The 20961-nt window shown below is 37.0% G+C and overlaps 2 protein-coding genes across 2 annotated transcripts; one reads left to right on the top strand and one right to left on the bottom strand.

Annotated features, from left to right (window-relative positions):
• Positions 1 to 3272: 3272 nt before the first annotated feature.
• On the top strand, positions 3273 to 11448 carry LOC119075431 (Bardet-Biedl syndrome 2 protein homolog). The gene is made up of 13 exons (XM_037181869.1): positions 3273 to 3654; positions 3741 to 3860; positions 3946 to 4055; positions 4118 to 4220; positions 4844 to 4926; positions 4997 to 5083; positions 5146 to 5535; positions 5721 to 6018; positions 6079 to 6158; positions 10596 to 10802; positions 10865 to 11028; positions 11103 to 11251; positions 11309 to 11448. The coding sequence occupies exons 1-13, from the start codon at positions 3279 to 3281 to the stop codon at positions 11407 to 11409; spliced, it is 2268 nt and encodes a 755-aa protein (XP_037037764.1). The 5' UTR covers positions 3273 to 3278; the 3' UTR covers positions 11410 to 11448.
• On the bottom strand, positions 8280 to 9200 carry LOC119075432. The gene is made up of 4 exons (XM_037181871.1): positions 8986 to 9200; positions 8797 to 8909; positions 8480 to 8732; positions 8280 to 8424 (listed from the first exon to the last, which is right to left on the bottom strand). The coding sequence occupies exons 1-4, from the start codon at positions 9155 to 9157 to the stop codon at positions 8354 to 8356; spliced, it is 609 nt and encodes a 202-aa protein (XP_037037766.1). The 5' UTR covers positions 9158 to 9200; the 3' UTR covers positions 8280 to 8353.
• Positions 11449 to 20961: the final 9513 nt, after the last annotated feature.

Genomic DNA, 20961 nt, shown 5'->3' with positions numbered 1-20961 from the left:
TGTATTTCTTGGGAATGTACATTTGAATCTCATCGTCGTGAAGTGGAACTAAGTAGACAACAATATGAATTGAAAATATTAAATGAAAAGAAGCAAACTGAACAGATTGTAAAAAGTATTCCGTATATATTCGGAATTATGATGTTAGTGGGACTTATTGGAACAGTTTTTTATCTCGTCTATGGGTGTGTAAAAAGGCATCGCAAAACGGCTCGCAGACATGATATTCGAAATTGTCAACCGCTGGAATTCACAGAATTGGATTTGGACAATGAACATCAGACCGGGCCATTGAGTAGAAATTCAACAACCAATCAAGTGGAACAAGTCAACAGTCCAACTGCACCAATCTTAAATGATATTCAAGATAATTCACATAGTTCAACAAGAAACGACGAACAAATGCCAGAAGATCTACCACCCAGTTATAATGATTGCATTAAAAATCTACCGGACATGCAGACGATTTAGTATGTACAGTCTATTCTTCATTATTGTTATGTGATTAGCCTCAATTAAAAACTATTCACAGATCTAAGCGAGACGAAATTGTTCTGTTCGAATCTAGAACTTGCTTAAATTGTTTGCCAAGACCTGTTTGGTCATCTATTTGCTTAAATCACTGAATCACTCAATTCTTGTAATGAAGATGAATCCGTCAAGTCATCGTTCACGGATAACGTTCAGCATGTGGGCTGTGATGAGACATATATTAGAACTGATCGTACTACAATTTACTACTTTTGTGATAAGATTTCTTTCTGTGTAAATGAAATATTTTTGATTCTGATTTTTTTTGACTGATTCCCTGACCATGATTTACTTCTGTAAGTATACATGTACAACAAATTATACCGCAAATCACGATCGCCCAAAACCACTTACAGTGGATGTGTGACGCAAGTTCTTTTATCCACTTACAAAAGAACTGATATCGGTGGGGGTGACGCTTACAGATTTAATACGCAAAATGTATCACAAATAACAGACAATGAGGAAAATGTAAACAGCTGATTGAAAGATTGGTTATCAAAAACCACAGACTGGCGTGCGCTTGTACACAAACGTATTATTGACAAAAAATAGACCCACTAGACGACATCTGCCACTTGTGACGCAATATTTTTTGTGGTATAATTTTCTTTCAAAAATTTTTGTGTACAAGCGGACGCCAGTCTGTGGTTTTTAATAACCAATCTTTCAATCAGCTGTTTACATTTTCCTCTATGTCTGCCATTTGTGATACGCAAATCAAAGCTGTAAGCGTCACTCCCACCGATATCAGTTCTTTCGTAAGAAGATTTTTTTAAAGAATTTGGTATAACACAATAAAATCAGCTACTTTTTTGAAAAACCCTGAAAAACGTTTCGACAAAACTCCAAAACTCTATAACTTTCTAGCAACCAAATTTTCCGAGTTATGGAGTGCGTTGGTAAAATTCATGAATTCAAAACGCATGAAAATCCATTTCTTCAAACAAATTTCCGAGTTTTGAAATTTAATATCTAAACCTAATGTGGCGTGTGATAGGTAGCTCGTTGAGCTCGTATGGACGCTCAGATTACGAATAAAATACTTTGGTGGTAGTAGGAGCAAAGGGGGAAGTCAAAAAGTTTGTGTGTTCCTCAGTCCTACGAATTTTTTTTCTTCAAGTTTTTTAGTGTGAGCGAACTTGCGTCACAGCCCTTCACTAACATAGGGCCATGATTCTCTTGGACTGGTGCAACAGGCCACAGGCAACAGACCTTGGCCTGCTCGAGAGTCCGGTTCCAGCGTGTCCGTTCGTTTGCTGCACTTTCCCAACAAAACATAGCTAACGCCGACCCGTACGAAACACCTATTCGTATCAAAAGCCTTTACTGTGAAACTCTTCATTTCTTTTACTTCATTCTCTACTGAAAAGCTATTCGCCCTTTAAAATCACTTACATTATCTTTCTTTGCCTTGTTAGCATATACAAATAAATTGCCGGAGGCAATATAGACAGCCCCGTTCGAAGTCAACTTTCATAAATTCCTATTTAAACAGGTATGTACCGCTATATTTACCTATATTTTCCTATAAATAAACATTTCACAGATGAATATGCTATTATATAGCTCTATATGCCTGTATATAGCTCAATATAGGTGAATATAGATATATATAGATGTCCATATATGGAATGCCTGAAACACCCCACACACATAACAAATTATTTCCATGTTAACAGAAACACTCTAAGTACCATTTTTCCCAAGATATATCACTTTTATTAAAATCCAATATGGCCACCGGCAGCCATTTTGTTAGGAGACCGGAAATTTTACCGACGCTTTACATTCGTTAATACCTTTCAAACAAAAAAAAATCATGAAATTCGGTCAAAATTTACTCGAGATATTGACAAAATACTCCACATTCACTGTACGGCCGAGTAGCCAGATAAGAGCACACTCCAAGAGACCTAGCTCACGCTCCGGAGAACATAATTTCAAAAACTTTTTTTTCTCTGATTGGTACGGTCAATACCTATCTAATAAAGCTAAAACAGACGAAATATGTTGAAATGTGGCCGACCTACAAGCATAAACTGCTTGCCGCCCTGTTTCACACCAATGGGTCTAACTCACGAGTCGGTCATCCGATTTCCATAAACTTTTTTTTCGTCGATCGGTATTGTAAATACCTTTTATTTGACGTATCAGTTACAAGTGTAACGTTTGAATGTCCAGAGATATCTTTGAAAAACCGTAAAGCACTTATTGGGCCACAGCTCGGGAAGGGTCGATCCGAAATCACTCATCTTCGAACTTAGCCTGTCTTTTGACATTACCAAACGGGAAAAAAAAAGAAATTTCAAAATCGGATGCGTTTTACTCAAGTTATTGTGCAGACAGACGGACATTTTTTTTTCGCGGATTTGGCATCTCTAGACAACCACAATAGGTTTCCCCTTACTCAGGGAGTCCAATTCGACGTGTTACGGACGTATGCGTAAACGCATAAGACCCCAGTACTTCGTACGGGTCTAATCATGGACTGGGACCTTATTTAAGTTAACTTTACGTATTCTGTATTTTAGTACCATTCAAATCAGAAAATATGTTGGATTTGACTTTTCCGATAGTGTACCTTTAAGACTCTTAAAGATATTAAAATCCGTTGTAATAAAAAAAAAATGAAATTCAGCAAACAACGTCGGCACTAAAAGCCATACCTACGATTTAAACAACCGGACTAAATAAAATGATTCGTTGCGCAGTACCACTACGCATCAAAACAAATTGAAACCGAAATGCGTTACCACGGCAACAGTAACGAAGCACACAAAAACGTTATTTTGATCAGATCTGAAGTGGTCATCATGAACTTTTCCCTGAATCCGGTCTTTTCGTTTCGACTAAACCAGAACATTGTCAGTCAATTAAAATTCGGAAAATACGACGGCATCCATGTCTGCTTAACGGCAGCAACCAGTTCGGACAAAGTGATAATCCACAGTCCCCATAAGCGGATTGGTGCGTCGAACAATCGAATTTCATGGTCGGAAACGAACTACGATGTTGCTCTGTTGAATTTCAACCAGGAAATTACTGCCATCGAAACGGGATGCTTAAAGGAAAACGATTCAAAGGAAATTCTCGTAATTGGAAGTCCCACACACGTTTTAGGTAAATACCCAACATTTGCATTGGGGGAAGAAATTTTAATCAAATTAAATTATTAATTCGCCCACAATCGCATCGCTCCACATCAGCCTACAATGTGGACGATAACATTGATTTGTTTTACAACGATGTCAAAGAGGGGATCAATACGATACTCATCGGAATGTTCAATAAATTTGAATTACCACTGGTTGTATTAGGATGCAATGGTTCGTTAACTTCGATTTGATTGAAATAATGAGAAAAAAAAACTTTGAATGAAAAACCTTTTCCCTCAACCACATTTCCATCAAGACAATATTCGCTGTTACGACTACACAGGAAAGGAAGTCTTTTGGATTGTTACGAATGGTAATGTGAATTCGTTAACCTTATCGGATGTGAATAAGGACGGGAGGAATGAAGTAAGAACATTGTCGAACAAGAAAATTTGCTCTTCAATTTTGTGTCTCTTCATTGGTTTCAGTTAATAGCTGGAACATCCAGTGGATCGATTATGATTTACGACGGTGATGCATTATTGATGGAGTTTACTGAAAATTCGGCAGTCAAGCACATCTGTCAAGTAGGTATGTTTGATCGAATCGATTACTGAAAAATGGAAAATCACAAATTGATGAAGAGCTTTGGACAAGCGATTTTGTTGGCGAAAGTTTTCATTCATGAGAGCTTTACTCGTCGATTCACAAGTCCTTAAGTTGGCAGTATTCCAGGGTAAACCGATAAGATTTTGGATCTAGTTGAGAGCTTTAGTCATTTATATAAATAAAATATTCCCAACGCTGCCGTGTTAAGGCAAGATAACGTATCGCATTTGCTTCTCTTCTTTTGAAGAGCTTTCGCGAGCTTTGAGTTTCTTTTACATTCAATTGAAATCTTCCACTTTTCCTATGTAATCCAAAAGACTCAAAGTTTTCGAAAGCTCTGCAAAGCCTTATTTTGGATTAACACGGCAGAACGAGACTCAGTAATCTAGGGCTTATCCTCGTGAGCTTTAACTCACAAGACATCGAAGCTTTAGTCCAAAAAAAGCTTCAATAACTTGAATCCACAAAGTTCTCGTACTAAGAACTTTAATATTCACGAGCTTTAAAGCTCTATGTCCCATATCCGACTATGACAATTTGCTAATCTTTGTCTTCAACGGTTTTAATCCTACTAGGATCACTTAACCAATTCTTCATCTCCTCAGATAAAAATAGTTTTCTCGCTTATGCTTTAATTGACGGGACGATTGGCGTGTACAGGGAAAGTATTCGTCTGTGGAGAATTAAGGTAGTGCTAGTGCAGCATAGTACCAATTCCAGAATTCCAGTATTTACATGTGAAAATCTTAATTTTCTAGTCGAAGAGTAAGGGAACATCACTAGCGAGCTTTGATCTCCTTGGATCCGGTAAAAATCAACTTATAGTTGGATGGGAAAGCGGAAGGGTGAGTGAAATCTAAAGAATATTTCGCAGGAACTCCAAAGTGCAAACTTTCCAACTTAACAGATCGATATGAGGGACTATGGCACCGGCGACATTCTGTACAAACTGAACCTAAATCATCCGATAATATCGGTCGGCCAAGCTGACTACCGTGGCAACGGAGCAAACGATTTGATTTTGTGTACAACAACCGGTGAAGTGAGAGGATACGAACGGTCCAAAATCAATCTGAATACCATGAAATGTTCGGATCAGGAAGAGCTGCTGGAATTGTTGACGCAGAAGAAAGTTCTGTTGGCCGAAATTTCGCATTACGAATGTAACGAGAAATTGAATCGTGAGAAGCAAAACGATTACGATGATAAGTTTGTGGCACCGGAAGGTGTTGGAGTTATACCGAGTAACACGAGACTGCAAATTGCCATCTACAATAACATTGAAGGTGATGTCGAGGTAAGGTAGGCGTTGAAATGGGAAGTGAAATTTACGCGGAAAATTCGAAACTTTCAAAACTTAGCTTTTGAATCTAACGTGGCAGTTTTGAACTTTTGTAAAGATGAGTGAAGTTCTCCAAACAAATTTGAATCTCCACTCCACTCCTTACAAGTCAGCCCAATCCAAACTTTTGATTCCAACAGCCCAACATTGAAATCAAAATTATCACCAACAATTCAACCGTCATTCGAGCGGTCCTGCTATTCTCGGAGGGAATTTTCGAATCCGAAACGTTTATCGCATATCCAGAAGACCGAGCCGTGTCGAGAATCATCATACCATTCAAAATACCCAAGGACAACTGTTACGATGTGAACATTAAGGCTTTGGTCGGACATGAAAATAGCCAACAGTTTCATGTGTTCGAATTGACCAGACAGTTGCCGAAATTCTCGATGTACGCAATCAGAGAAGACTTTTTGTGTGCGGAGAAAATGAGTGGTAAGGAGAAGTGATGTTGTTTGTTTGGGCAGCTGAAGTAATTACTTGTTTTTTCTCAAGAAATTGAACTTGATGACACGAGCTTTGTGGAGTTTAGAATTAACGAACGATTTCAGCGAATTTGCCTGTGGATCAACCAGGTACGTGTATCGTTCTATATTTTCCAATTAATTCGAACGAAATTGTTCCCATACGTTCCGTTCCTTCTTCACATTCGAGTCTTTTGCCTTAAGAATAGACAAAATACTCAGCGGAAAACGCAGATTATTGGAATGTGGGTCGTGAAAGAAATGAATACGACTTAGGAGAACCATAATTTCGCTGTAGTTACGCTTCTAAATATTCACTTCTCTGATAAGTACGAGCTAAGAAATGATACAGACGCACATCAGTCAAGTTCTCAGTCACTTCTTTTGTCGGCAGAAAAAACCAGCTTAAATTAGGCCAAGAAGGCGACTCCGACGAAAACTTTAGAACTTGGACTGGACTTTTCAATCAGAAGTTTTGATTGTTTGTTTCAGCTTCATTACGCAAGATTCTTCGTTTGTAAACTTGATAACATTCGGCTTCACTACACCATCTTGAACCATGACATAGTTGTGGGTCTCTCTTTTAGCCGGATCAAAGCATAAATTAATAAAGGCAAGTGCAAATAAGGGGAAAATTCTCTACTGTAAGGCAAATACTATCATCTGATTGACTCAAACTCTCCCCTGTTAGGTAAATGACATTTTTTGATTGGATTGATCATCCTCTTCAGCTCTCTGGCACTTGCATTATAGAGAAAAATAGAGCAATAATGCTTAGTTACCGCTCTTACCAAAAAAGTACTCCGTGTGAGAGACAAAATTGAATTTTTTTCAATTTTTCCTTTGTTTATTTGACAGTTTGCTCTCTCACGGAGTACTTTTTGTTGAGTGGAATGGACACTTAAGTCTCGACACTGCACTGTCGTGTCGACAGAGTACCAGGCAATATAGCATTTTTGTCAATGCTGCGTCAATGACATATGTACGATTATACTCAGTTTGACATAAAATAGTAGATTACAATGGATGCTGCGCTGATCATAGGGAGCACGGGAGCATTGCTCCCGGGAAATTTTTCCCATTAAGTACAAAAAAAATTATTTTATTCAAAATCGCGAAGTTTTTACCTATTTTGCTCCCGGGAAGAAAATTAGTTTTTCCATCAGTGGGATGCTGTGAAAGTATTTCATTACATGAGGTATAACCACTTTGGGATAACAGCAAACTGACAAGTGTGTTTTTGAGTAACACGCATCGGTAACTGTCTTTCCGACAAGTGTTGAGACGAAGACGAGGTATACAACTACACTTATCGAAAAACAGTTACCGAACAAGTTACTCAAAAATATACGAGTGTGTTTGCGAGTATCACAAAGTTGTTCCTGAATTTATGAGTTACTCTAGCAACATCCAATGTATTCTGGCACGGCAGAGTAAAAGTAACCCAGGAAGGAGCGCTTGTTTGACTAGGGACCTGAATTATCTAGTAGTCTTATATATTTTGCGAATTAAATTTTTCTACTTATGTCAGTGTTCATTTGAGTTCATTTTCATACAGTGCACCCTCATTTGACTTTTCAATAATGAACCGCTCCTGCCAGGGTTACTTTTACTCTGCCGTGATTCTGGTCTAGTGTCTGTCCCGTGTGAAAATTGATTATCATAGAGGAATTCATCGAAACATGAACCGAAAATATTCTTCATTTTAGCAGTGGACAAACTGTCATGTCCTAACTGAACTGCCAATTTTAGGTAACATTTTGCGTCAGGCGTTCTTTAAATTGCTACGTAAATCCAGTCTAACGTGCTAGGCTGTTTACTTGAATTCCGCCACTGTTCGGTTCATTTGCTTTGATTGAAGTACTCTCACTCAACACGAGATTTCAATTTTTTCAAAGAAATTTTCGTATCAAGAATATTCGGAAACCCGCTTAAACCAGGCCGTGCATGGTCTTGATAGCAACTTTTCTTCTGCCTTAATTTGCATTCGAAAAAGTATTTTATGCAAATAACGTCAGTATTTATGTGTATGTAATGCACGAAAACACTCTTTGTCTCACTCTCTCTCTCTTTGTCATTGTATTGGAACGTATTGCAACCATTAAGTGGAATTTGTTGAAGTATTTTACGTTTTTGGAATCCATTATACTTGAAGTAATTATGTGCAAATGTAATTAATGTTTCAAACCATTTTTAACCAGCGGTTGCGTATTAAAAAAAGAAGTTTTTTTTTTAGTTTTTTTTAATGCGAATAAAAGTGGTTGACCAATTTTGCCAAATTAAATTTGCCATCTGCACGGCGACAATTACTGAATGCGGATATCAGCACAGTTTCTGAATGTCTGGGCAGGGTTGGGATTGAAGCACGTATTGGGGGCTAAAATAAGTGACAGTCAGTAAGCGATTCTCAATCGAATTCTACCATTTTATACCTGGAGGATAAGCGGTTCTGTACGTCCATCTGAGAGTACATCTATTACATCTGACACCAGCTGGCAATTGAATTTCAGCCCAAATAGTTTGAGAGGCCATTGTAACACATGCTGTTCCGTCTCTGACTTGATTGTTTGATGCAAGAACAGGAAGCCGTTGGAAACAGTTATTGTTCTCCGTTTGTTGGGCACACAGTTCCAAATGGAAGAAGCCCTGGTGCGCAGCATCGAGTTGGGCCTCAACACGGATTCTCTGAAAGGCAATGTCAATGTCATAGATTTGCATACATTTGTGGTATTTAAACGGGTGTCCGTACGGCTCCGGCATTATAGGTAGCTGTAATGATTCCTTTATCGTATCTGCCTCCTTGGTTGGCATGCGTGTTTCCTGGGGCGTCACCACATCGGCCACACGTCGAGAAATTTATATCTGCATTCGACGTCAGATTTGACAAAAATAATCGATGAGATCTGTGATTAGTGTGGTGTTATAGTTTGGTCAATACCTTGCTGGACATTTCCACACCATACTCCAGTATCATCCCACCAAAACGGTTGTTGGGCGCCGAAACTTGGCTGTCGGAAAATCGACGTTCTGGCAAGGGGAGTTCGAAGGAAGCCATGTGGCTCGACGAGCGCAAGGCTTGCAGCGAAGAAAATTAAAACGATTCCTTTCATTATGTATGACCACTGAGCACGGCTGATACAAAATCAGCGTTTTACAGTCGCTTTAATACCATTAACCATTCAGATAAGATTACCCGAAAATAGCCTGATAATGACTGAGACTGAGATCGATGGGAGATACGACAGCATTGTTATTGTGAGGGCACCTTTCTTGAAACTTATTTACGTTTTGAGTGCTAGATCAACACACTTCAAGCAAAAGTGCTTCTAATGACAGCTGCCAAATAGGGTACTATTTTGTATGAAGATTTGTTGCAGATATTTTTTACACAGCCAAAAATTGTCCGATACACTGTCCACGTCCACTGTCAGTACTCTAATTTAGAGTACCACTCATACTTGAAGTTCGTTGGCTAGATACATAGACTATTGTCAGTCATAGTGTTCTAATGAAAAATGGAATAATCTCAGCTCGTCGACTGGACATTGGCTTGTCTGAGACGTACCTTCCATTTCCAATATCTAGATGCCACAATCTTCATTGCTTCGATACTTTCCATGCAATGAAGTTTAAGGTCTTCAGGTCACGACAGTTACTAGCTTACTAGACATGGTGCTGATGCCAAATTTTATGAAAAAATAGCTTCAAACTTCATGAATTTTTTAGAAGATTTCCGCCATTTTTGACGCAAATACGACCATCCAACGAATCAATGGTTTTCGTCGTGGCTTCAGCATCAGTTGAACGCCCACAGATGCACCTTAAGAAAATGTAGAAAGAAACGTGGCAGTTCTAACAAGGGTCACCTTTGACACTTTTTTGTGTGACGCTGACGCAGTGGTAGAGGTAGTCAAAATTTCAATAAAATCAATGAAAGTACAAACCAAGTATGATCTGTCCATACAAACCGGAGGAAACATCCATTTCATATAAACAAACTCACCTTTCAGTGCTTTTCATTGAGAGGTGAGTTTGTTTATATGAAATCGCTATTTCCTCTGCTACATACAAATTTTGACATTAGACCCATACCTATAGAATATACTTTCATTGAACAAAAATAGCGTGACGTCATTTATGTACGGCCCCTACTTTCAACATTTTACAAAAAGCCCTCACGCCGCATTCAAAAAATTCATATGGGGGAACATTACTTCTCTGCATGCTACTTTAATCTGCTCGTATACTTATGAACTCGCGTATCTTATGGAATTTTTGATTGTTCGAATGTAGAATTACGTTGTTAAATAATCCGAAACAGACATGAAAGCATTGTTTGGCGATTAAAAAAAATTATCGCAAAAGAACTCACGGAGATAAAAGCTCTGACAGGTAAAATGCAGTAGATAAAAGCTCTTCCAGATTAAATCTTGAAGGAAAAGAAAAAGTTTCAATCTCACGCAGATCAGAACTCTTTAATGGGAATGAAAAATTTGAAAATTCACTGACCCAGTGATTCTTCAGATGCTTAATTCCATGAACTTTCAGAACTTTCTCCTTTCTAACGATATTGAACCGGAAGCATTGGATGACACAGGTGACATAAAACTGTATATGGTGAGTCTGTACGACCAAAGTAACATTTTGATGCGATTTTACGATGGAAATCAAATAAAAATCGTCACACCGAACATTCATTTGGCCGGTAGTTTCATTCAATCGCTGGCTAAATTCATGAATATGGACAATTTGCAGGTTTGATGAGAATGGTACAATTCCGTATCGATAGTCGGTTGAATGTAATCCATTCGTTATAGACGCAGGCCAGCTATCCGCAAATTGAAGAGGAAATTTCGACTCTATTTCGAAAGATCGATGGACTGCAAATATCTTATCAGAATTTGACGCTGGACATGACTCAAAAGAAAAATCTGCAAAAGAATTTGATCGTACGAATTGAGGACGCCCGACTCTATAACCAGTGAGTTGTTGAATTCGATCGCAAGACTCATCCAACACCTTTTTCCCATTCCTTTTCATTTTCACTTTGAACAGGGACGCTCTGCTTGGCCTGTATGCCGACATGCAAAAACTAACCGAGGACTTGTTGAATAGTCACATGATCCGACAAAAGAATTTCGAGGAAATTCAAAAATCATTGCAGGGTGTCAATAGTATCCTGAAAGCCGCCAGCAAACTTCGTGGTAAGGATGTATAAACGGTTGAATTTGGTACAAAATCAAAAACGAAACTTTCATTAGTCGGTAGCTTTGCCATAAATATGATGCAACACTTGAAGGACGCTGTGAAAACGAAGAATATTGAAGCAATCAATAAGATCATCGCACATGGTGTCAATTAAGTGCCAGGGAATGGTTTGCACAAAAATAAAGGAATTTAAGGAATCTAATCCACACCTGACTTTAAATTGTACCTAAACGTTGCCATGTTTCTTAGAGACGGAGTTTTCATTGCTTAAACAAAGAGTCAAGAAAACCGGCGTAAATACCTATCGCTTCGTAAAGTTATCCTAACCACCCTTATAGTTCTGAGAGCTAAATGGCTAAAAGTTCTGTGTGGTTGTGACACCAGCAGAAGAGTAATACGGGGATTAGTGGCTTAGCTGTCAAACTTTTAATTAAAGGGTTGCCGCCTTTTATTGCCATTAATTAATTTATTGCTTTATATAAGCGGTAAATTCCCTTTTATATCACCGCTTTATATTAAAGAGATTGCCGCTTTTTATTGTACATTATTTACTTTATATAAGCATCAAATTTTCTTTATATCGCCGCCTTATATAAGCGGTAAATTTCACTTTATATCACCACATTATATAAAGAGATTGTCGCTTTACTTTATATAAGCGGTAAATTTCCTTTATATCACCACTTTATATATGCGGTGGATTTCGTTTATATAACAGTGATACCTCTTTATATACGCGTCGCATATCCTTTTATATGTAGATACACTGTATAAATGATATATTGTTTACGGTATATTTCCTTTGTAAAAATGGAATATAGGAATATATAGGTTGTAAACATTCTGTGAGAATTTTGTATTACATTTTAGCAAAATTGATGTTTCAGTATCTCATTGCATTGATTATAATATTTCTGTTGTCTATTTGCACAGCTTTTTGTTTCCGATATTTAAAAAAAATGAGTTTTGGTCGCACATCTGGTATACATTTTCTGGTATTCTTAAAATGCAGTGTTATTGGTCTTTTTTTTATCACACATTAATTACTTTATATAAGCGCCAAATTGTCTTTGTATCACCGCCTTATATAAGCAGTAAATTTCCTTTATATCACCACTTTATATATGCGGTGGATTTCATTTATATAACAGTGATACCACTTTATATACGCGGCGCATATCCTTTTGTGTTATTTTCACTTATTCTAGGCGGTATAGTCACAGTACCTTTTGCTATAGGCGGTGTATATCCTTTGTAAAGACTATGCGCTGAACTATGCGCATATACTCCATGTATAAACGGTGTTTCTTTTAAGTCCTTTGTGTTGAATAGTTTGTGAAAATATCGGTTTTTTTCTTTTTAAGTCGGTGTATATTCTCAGATATGTTCCTAGAAGGAAAAATTGCCTATGGAATAGATCCGTGTGAACGATGATTTTTTCTCACATTTTTGGTGATATTTTCTGTATAAAAAGGACTCAGTGCAGAACGAACAGCACAGTCTATTTCTGGAGAGAGGTACGATAGGTTGTACTTGTGTTTTGGTTTTTTTGTTGTTATTATTATTTTTTGAATATTTTGCGAAGATAAAAAAGTAGTTGGTGTTGTCTTGCTGTCATCAAATTGTTTTTGTCTATATTTGAGTGACACCTGGCGCTGAGAGTTTCTGGTAGCCGAAAATATAAAATGTAATTCGTTGAGAGAAAAAATCGGGTTAGAAAAACTAATTAGAAGACTAATTAGGGTGAGCAAAACAAAAATCCACCCAAGAAAAATTTTGGTGGAAAAAATCTCACAAAACGATTCTAACAAGAAAAGAAAAAATCGCATCAGAAAACTATTTAAACTAATTTGTGTTGAAACATCTGACTGTGTAAAAAATGGATGCACGGAACGAACATCCTATTTGTGAAGAGGTCGATGCGCCCACTGAGAGAGAAGACAGGTTCAAAGAGTACTGATTCTTGGAGGTTGACTTGACTGAATGTTCGTCTATATCAGAATCTGACATGAGGGACTATTATGAAGAAATGAGTCGTGCCATGAATGAACTTATCCTGTGGGCGAAAATGGTGCTGTGCAGTGTATTGATGGTGAAAGTTGTACTGTAGGGGGTACTACCGCGTGTACTGGTATACAATACGGTACTGGCCAATCTGGTAATGTTGAAAATACGAATGCAGCTGTAGATTCGAGTGGTGCGCGGTTGAGTAACCTTTACGATTGTGCACCTACTACTGGCCTATATATACCGGACAAGGAGTATTGAATATGCCTCATGAGAGAATGTCGGTTTTTTCTTTAAAAGTTGGTGCATATTCTCAGATGTGTCTTAGAAGGAAAAATTGCCTGTAGAATAGGTTCATGTGAGTGTTTGTTCTTTCTCATAGTCTTTGTGATATTTTCTGTATAAAAAAGGCTCGGTGTGGTATGAAGAGTCTATTCAAAGCACCTAGCAGTGTAATAGAGGATTTTACACGTCAAATAGAGTAGTTTTTTGATACCAATAATACCATTAGCAGCCTTAATGGTAATTTTACAATGACATTATGAAAAAAGGTATGGAAATATTCGCATACTTCGATTAAAGTACTACTTTATTTTTTTCTATTACCCTGCTACGGGCTTTGGCCTATGTCTAGATGTGTTCTGTGAAGGAAAATTTGGTTTATGAATAGTTCCATGAAACCGATGGTCCCTTCTCACAGTTTTAATAATATTTTGTCTTAATAAGACCTCTATGTTGAAGGATCAGCACAGTCTTTTCTGTTGCGGCAATTTGTACTTGAGCCTTTTCGTTTGATTTCATAAATGTTGTTGTATTGTTATGTTTTTTGTGACAAGTGGAAAGCCAATAAAAATTAGCTGACAAAGCTTGCGGAGAAGTGACATTTAGTTGGAAAAATTTTGTAGGATCAGTTTCTATTGTATTTTCCTACATCATTGTGACTCGTATGCAGCGCCGATATCGTCCATAGAACCATGGTTCTTTTTCTCAAACTGTGAGAAACTGTCTTTAAAATAAAAATATTTGAATATAAGACTACTCTGTGTAGTGAGATCGGTACAGTTTTGTTCTGGGGCTCGTAGAGTCGGGCTGTTTGCATTTTCACCAAACTAAAAAAAAAATCAGTGGTGAGAACAAGGCGTACAATTCTGACAATTTGGAAGGTAAGGACAAATTTTCTGATTGTAAAGACTATATAACTGCACTACTATACAGACGATCAGTGAAGATCCTGTTTTGCATAAGCTGTGTTTCTTCAATGTCTTTTGTATTGAATGTAACTCTTGAGAGAATGTCATTTTTTTTATACATTCTCAGATGAAGGAAAAAAATGCCTGTGAATGTTGGTTCTTTCTTAGATTTTTTGTGATATTTTCTGTATAATAAGGAGACGGTCCAGTATGAACAGCACAGCCTATTTCTGTGTTCTGTGAAGGAAAATTGAGTTTATGAATACATCCATGGGAGCGATGGTTCTTTCTCACAGTTTCGACAATATTTTGGCATAAAACGGACTCTATGTAGAAGGACAAGCACAGTCTATTTCTGTTGTGGCATGCTCTCCTTGCCTTCTCGTTTGATTGTAGAATTGTTGTTGTCTTGTTATGTTTTTGTGACAAGTGGAAGTGGAAGGTCATTAAAAATAAGCTGACAAGGCTTGCGGAGTGACATTTAGTTGCAAAATTTTTGTAGGATCAATTTCTTTAGTATTTTTCATACATCGCGATTCGTACACATCGCCGATATCGTCCATAGTTCCAAGTAAATAATGGTTCTTTTTTTTCAAACTGTGAGAAACTGTCTTTAAAATGGACATATTTGAATATGAAACGACCCTGTGAAGTGAGATCAGTACAGTTTTGTTCTGGGGTTCGTAGAGGCAGGTTGTTTGCATTTTTACGAAACTAATAATATCAGTGGTGAAAACAAGGTGACAATTTGGAAGGTAAGAAGAAATTTTCTGTTGTAAAACCTTATGAAGAACGGTAAAAAGGGGGTACTGATGAATGAACATCTTTCTAGACCTACACTTTGACCGTACTACAGCTGAGTCAACCACTGTAATCGCTTTGTTGAAATTGGTCAAAGATACAATGAATACCATTGTGCTGCAGCATTTCTTGGAAATCAATAATTCAGCAAAAAATCGGAAATTTAAAGTCTGCACAATGGACAAATTGGAGAATGTTATACTGTCGGAAAAGGATGAGTACGGCTTCATAATCAACCTTTCGTCATCGTATTCACCCGGTACTCACTGGGTAGGACTTTATGTGGATAAAAATCGTAAAGGTTCATTTTGCGACAGTTTTGGATTTCCCCCATACATCTATGACATGACAGATTTTTTTATTAGAAATTGTTCAACTTTTGAATCAAACGAGCAACAGCTCCATCAACTTGAATCAAAAGTTTGTGGTATGTATGCTGCGTGTTTTGTCCTACATATGTCAAACGGTGGTTCAATGAAATCATTTATCGGCAAGTTTTCTTTAAATTTACATCTTAATGACATTTTCATTAAAAAAAATTTCAATTATTATATACAAAACTGCGTTGTCAGAAACTTTTTGGCACAAAAAAAAGCGGATCAAGAAAAAAAACTTAAGGAAAAAGATGATGAAGTTTGGTCGTAAGCCAAAATATGCCTTTTTAAGGTTTAAGTAGTGAAAAAATTTGATTCAAGAAATTTGATCGGTAAAACTGTGTCAATAAAAAATCGGATATTGATTTACTGGTAAAATTGTACTTTATTAAAATGAAAACAAAGAAATTAATTGAAGAGCTTAACTGTTACATAATCAATGACAAGTAAATTATTTAAAAAAATCATTGTTGTAGTTGTTGGTGTTGTTCCAGATAAAATCTTAGTACTGCTACAACTTCGTCGTACGTGTATGTACCATCTTCATCGGCTGAGTCGGTAGCTTGACTCTCGATAGATTCTGGTTCTCCTGAGTTATTGTCTCCTTTGTCTTCTTCTTCTGCATCATCATCATCTTGATCACTTTCAGTACCAACATTGTCGCTTTCTTGATCATTATCGCATTCTTCAACGTCTTCGTCACTATCGTTTTGGACATATTCTGAATGTTTTCTAGAAATATGCCTTTTTAAGTTGTAAGTGGTGGCAAGAGTGCTTGAGCAATGCGGACAGGTTACAGCCATTCTTTATCTTCACTTGTCACCGTTTGGAGTAGAACTGAGGTAGTATTATTCTGGAACTCCTTATTTATTACAATGATGCTTATGAAACCGAAGAATTGCTTGAAGCTCTTTATATGTATAACTTTGGAGGTCTCTAAGAGTCCCATCACGTAACATCCCGTTTCCAGTTGTCAACTCTGTTTCGAACTGTCTTGTTTCATTTACTTTCGAAGTGTTATTCGCTGGATATACAATCAAAGGTGGTCTGCCCAGACGTCTAACATTGCGGGATGCTCGAGGTCTAGGATCGATCCATACGTTTTCAGGAGTACCGTACAAATATTGTACTTCAGGTTTGGTTACGTTTACGTGTTTCTCGTAATGGTGAGAATATAAGTAGAAATGACTTATAAACACTTCACCGCATATTGGACACTTCATTTTTCTTCGTGGAGCGTTGTGGCATGTACAAAACCCAAAGTCCTATAATCTTTACAATTTTGTAAAGATTTTTATTTATATTAATATCCGTTCTCGCTACTGTGTCAACTGTACCATACCTTATCATTGACTGAATCATATCTAGCCGTAACATTTCATTTATAGACAAATCTCCGCGATACTTGGTTTTTGCAACCCTATTTAGTGTTACTCTGAGATTTCACTAGTTTAGGGTAAAATATTTTAGCACAGACGAGTTCAGTTAAATGTTTCAACCCCAGGCCTATCACTCCGACGGCTGAATGCCAATTTTTGTTTCTTAGCCAATCAATGAGAAACGCTAAGATGGCCTTTTTGTCAGCATTGTGTACGTCATCACTAGTACAGGCAGTTTTGTAAGCTAAATCGTGTTCTTTCGCAATTAAGTCGTCACTATCAACCGGAGACCCATTATTCAATTCATTGCCTGGACCAAGATATCTGTGCCCCGGAAACAAGAATATGTTACCAAATGTCATTCTCATCAGTCTTTAGTAGTTGAAGCTTTCATTATCTTTAACACTTTTTGTGTTAGAAAATTATTTTTCGAGACTTTTTTGTCAGAAAATTATTTTTTCAACATTTTTTTTGACAGAAAATTATTTTGTCAATATTTTTTTGTCAGAAATTTTTTTTCAACCATTTTTTTGTCAGATTTTCTTTTTTCAATATTTTTGTGTTTATTTTTCAACTCTTTTATGTCAAGTGAGAAGATTGCACCGCAATGAATAAACTACGTGTGTGTTGTACACACACCGACGAATCACTCAGTAATGAGCTGCTAAATGATTGTAGCTCTTTATAAAATGAAACTTGTCCCCTTCCATCGTTCAAGAAGACAAAGACCAACCCCGTCCCCCGGCCACATGGCTGAAGCGTGTATATATTATTGGTCGGGGGACGGGGTTGGACTTTGTCCTCTTGAACGATGGAAGGGGACAAGTTTCATTTTATAAAGAGCTACAATCATTTAGCAGCTCATTACTGAGTGATTCGTCGGTGTGTGTACAACACACACGTAGTTTATTCATTGCGGTGCAATCTTCTCACTTGACATAAAAGAGTTGAAAAATAAACACAAAAATATTGAAAAAAGAAAATCTGACAAAAAAATGGTTGAAAAAAAATTTCTGACAAAAAATATTGACAAAATAATTTTCTGTCAAAAAAAATGTTGAAAAAATAATTTTCTGACAAAAAAGTCTCGAAAAATAATTTTCTAACACAAAAAGTGTTAAAGATAATGAAAGCTTCAACTACTAAAGACTGATGAGAATGACATTTGGTAACATATTCTTGTTTCCGGGGCACAGATATCTTGGTCCAGGCAATGAATTGAATAATGGGTCTCCGGTTGATAGTGACGACTTAATTGCGAAAGAACACGATTTAGCTTACAAAACTGCCTGTACTAGTGATGACGTACACAATGCTGACAAAAAGGCCATCTTAGCGTTTCTCATTGATTGGCTAAGAAACAAAAATTGGCATTCAGCCGTCGGAGTGATAGGCCTGGGGTTGAAACATTTAACTGAACTCGTCTGTGCTAAAATATTTTACCCTAAACTAGTGAAATCTCAGAGTAACACTAAATAGGGTTGCAAAAAACCAAGTATCGCGGAGATTTGTCTATAAATGAAATGTTACGGCTAGATATGATTCAGTCAATGATAAGGTATGGTACAGTTGACACAGTAGCGAGAACGGATATTAATATAAATAAAAATCTTTACAAAATTGTAAAGATTATAGGACTTTGGGTTTTGTACATGCCACAACGCTCCACGAAGAAAAATGAAGTGTCCAATATGCGGTGAAGTGTTTATAAGTCATTTCTACTTATATTCTCACCATTACGAGAAACACGTAAACGTAACCAAACCTGAAGTACAATATTTGTACGGTACTCCTGAAAACGTATGGATCGATCCTAGACCTCGAGCATCCCGCAATGTTAGACGTCTGGGCAGACCACCTTTGATTGTATATCCAGCGAATAACACTTCGAAAGTAAATGAAACAAGACAGTTCGAAACAGAGTTGACAACTGGAAACGGGATGTTACGTGATGGGACTCTTAGAGACCTCCAAAGTTATACATATAAAGAGCTTCAAGCAATTCTTCGGTTTCATAAGCATCATTGTAATAAATAAGGAGTTCCAGAATAATACTACCTCAGTTCTACTCCAAACGGTGACAAGTGAAGATAAAGAATGGCTGTAACCTGTCCGCATTGCTCAAGCACTCTTGCCACCACTTACAACTTAAAAAGGCATATTTCTAGAAAACATTCAGAATATGTCCAAAACGATAGTGACGAAGACGTTGAAGAATGCGATAATGATCAAGAAAGCGACAATGTTGGTACTGAAAGTGATCAAGATGATGATGATGCAGAAGAAGAAGACAAAGGAGACAATAACTCAGGAGAACCAGAATCTATCGAGAGTCAAGCTACCGACTCAGCCGATGAAGATGGTACATACACGTACGACGAAGTTGTAGCAGTACTAAGATTTTATCTGGAACAACACCAACAACTACAACAATGATTTTTTTAAATAATTTACTTGTCATTGATTATGTAACAGTTAAGCTCTTCAATTAATTTCTTTGTTTTCATTTTAATAAAGTACAATTTTACCAGTAAATCAATATCCGATTTTTTATTGACACAGTTTTACCGATCAAATTTCTTGAATCAAATTTTTTCACTACTTAAACCTTAAAAAGGCATATTTTGGCTTACGACCAAACTTCATCATCTTTTTCCTTAAGTTTTTTTCTTGATCCGCTTTTTTTTGTGCCAAAAAGTTTCTGACAACGCAGTTTTGTATATAATAATTGAAATTTTTTTTAATGAAAATGTCATTAAGATGTAAATTTAAAGAAAACTTGCCGATAAATGATTTCATTGAACCACCGTTTGACATATGTAGGACAAAACACGCAGCATACATACCACAAACTTTTGATTCAAGTTGATGGAGCTGTTGCTCGTTTGATTCAAAAGTTGAACAATTTCTAATAAAAAAATCTGTCATGTCATAGATGTATGGGGGAAATCCAAAACTGTCGCAAAATGAACCTTTACGATTTTTATCCACATAAAGTCCTACCCAGTGAGTACCGGGTGAATACGATGACGAAAGGTTGATTATGAAGCCGTACTCATCCTTTTCCGACAGTATAACATTCTCCAATTTGTCCATTGTGCAGACTTTAAATTTCCGATTTTTTGCTGAATTATTGATTTCCAAGAAATGCTGCAGCACAATGGTATTCATTGTATCTTTGACCAATTTCAACAAAGCGATTACAGTGGTTGACTCAGCTGTAGTACGGTCAAAGTGTAGGTCTAGAAAGATGTTCATTCATCAGTACCCCCTTTTTACCGTTCTTCATAAGGTTTACAACAGAAAATTTCTTCTTACCTTCCAAATTGTCACCTTGTTTTCACCACTGATATTATTAGTTTCGTAAAAATGCAAACAACCTGCCTCTTACGAACCCCAGAACAAAACTGTACTGATCTCACTTCACAGGGTCGTTTCATATTCAAATATGTCCATTTTAAAGACAGTTTCTCACAGTTTGAAAAAAAGAACCATTATTTACTTGGAACTATGGACGATATCGGCGATTGTGTACGAATCGCGATGTATGAAAAATACTAAAGAAATTGATCCTACAAAAATTTTGCAACTAAATGTCACTCCGCAAGCCTTGTCAGCTTATTTTTAATGACCTTCCACTTCCACTTGTCACAAAAACATAACAAGACAACAACAATTCTACAATCAAACGAGAAGGCAAGGAGAGCATGCCACAACAGAAATAGACTGTGCTTGTCCTTCTACATAGAGTCCGTTTTATGCCAAAATATTGTCGAAACTGTGAGAAAGAACCATCGCTCCCATGGATGTATTCATAAACTCAATTTTCCTTCACAGAACACAGAAATAGGCTGTGCTGTTCATACTGGACCGTCTCCTTTTATACAGAAAATATCACAAAAATCTAAGAAAGAACCAACATTCACAGGCATTTTTTTCCTTCATCTGAGAATGT

The sequence above is a fragment of the Bradysia coprophila genome, unplaced genomic scaffold, assembly GCF_014529535.1.
Source record: "Bradysia coprophila strain Holo2 unplaced genomic scaffold, BU_Bcop_v1 contig_211, whole genome shotgun sequence".
In the NCBI taxonomy this organism is placed as follows: Eukaryota; Metazoa; Arthropoda; class Insecta; order Diptera; family Sciaridae; genus Bradysia; species Bradysia coprophila.
This window is presented reverse-complemented; position numbering and strand designations above follow the sequence as displayed.

Coding starts and splice junctions, on each gene's coding strand:
- LOC119075432 (XM_037181871.1), bottom strand. CDS start 9,157: ATGAAAGGAATCGTTTTAATTTTCTTCGCTGCAAGCCTTGCGCTCGTC. Junction 8,910..8,985: donor GTGTGGAAATGTCCAGCAAG/GTATTGACCAAA, acceptor CGTCGAATGCAG/ATATAAATTTCTCGACGTGT. Junction 8,733..8,796: donor CTACCTATAATGCCGGAGCC/GTACGGACACCC, acceptor ATTGCCTTTCAG/AGAATCCGTGTTGAGGCCCA.
- LOC119075431 (XM_037181869.1), top strand. CDS start 3,279: ATGCGTTACCACGGCAACAGTAACGAAGCACACAAAAACGTTATTTTG. Junction 4,056..4,117: donor ATAAGGACGGGAGGAATGAA/GTAAGAACATTG, acceptor CATTGGTTTCAG/TTAATAGCTGGAACATCCAG. Junction 6,159..10,595: donor TTTGCCTGTGGATCAACCAG/GTACGTGTATCG, acceptor ATGAACTTTCAG/AACTTTCTCCTTTCTAACGA.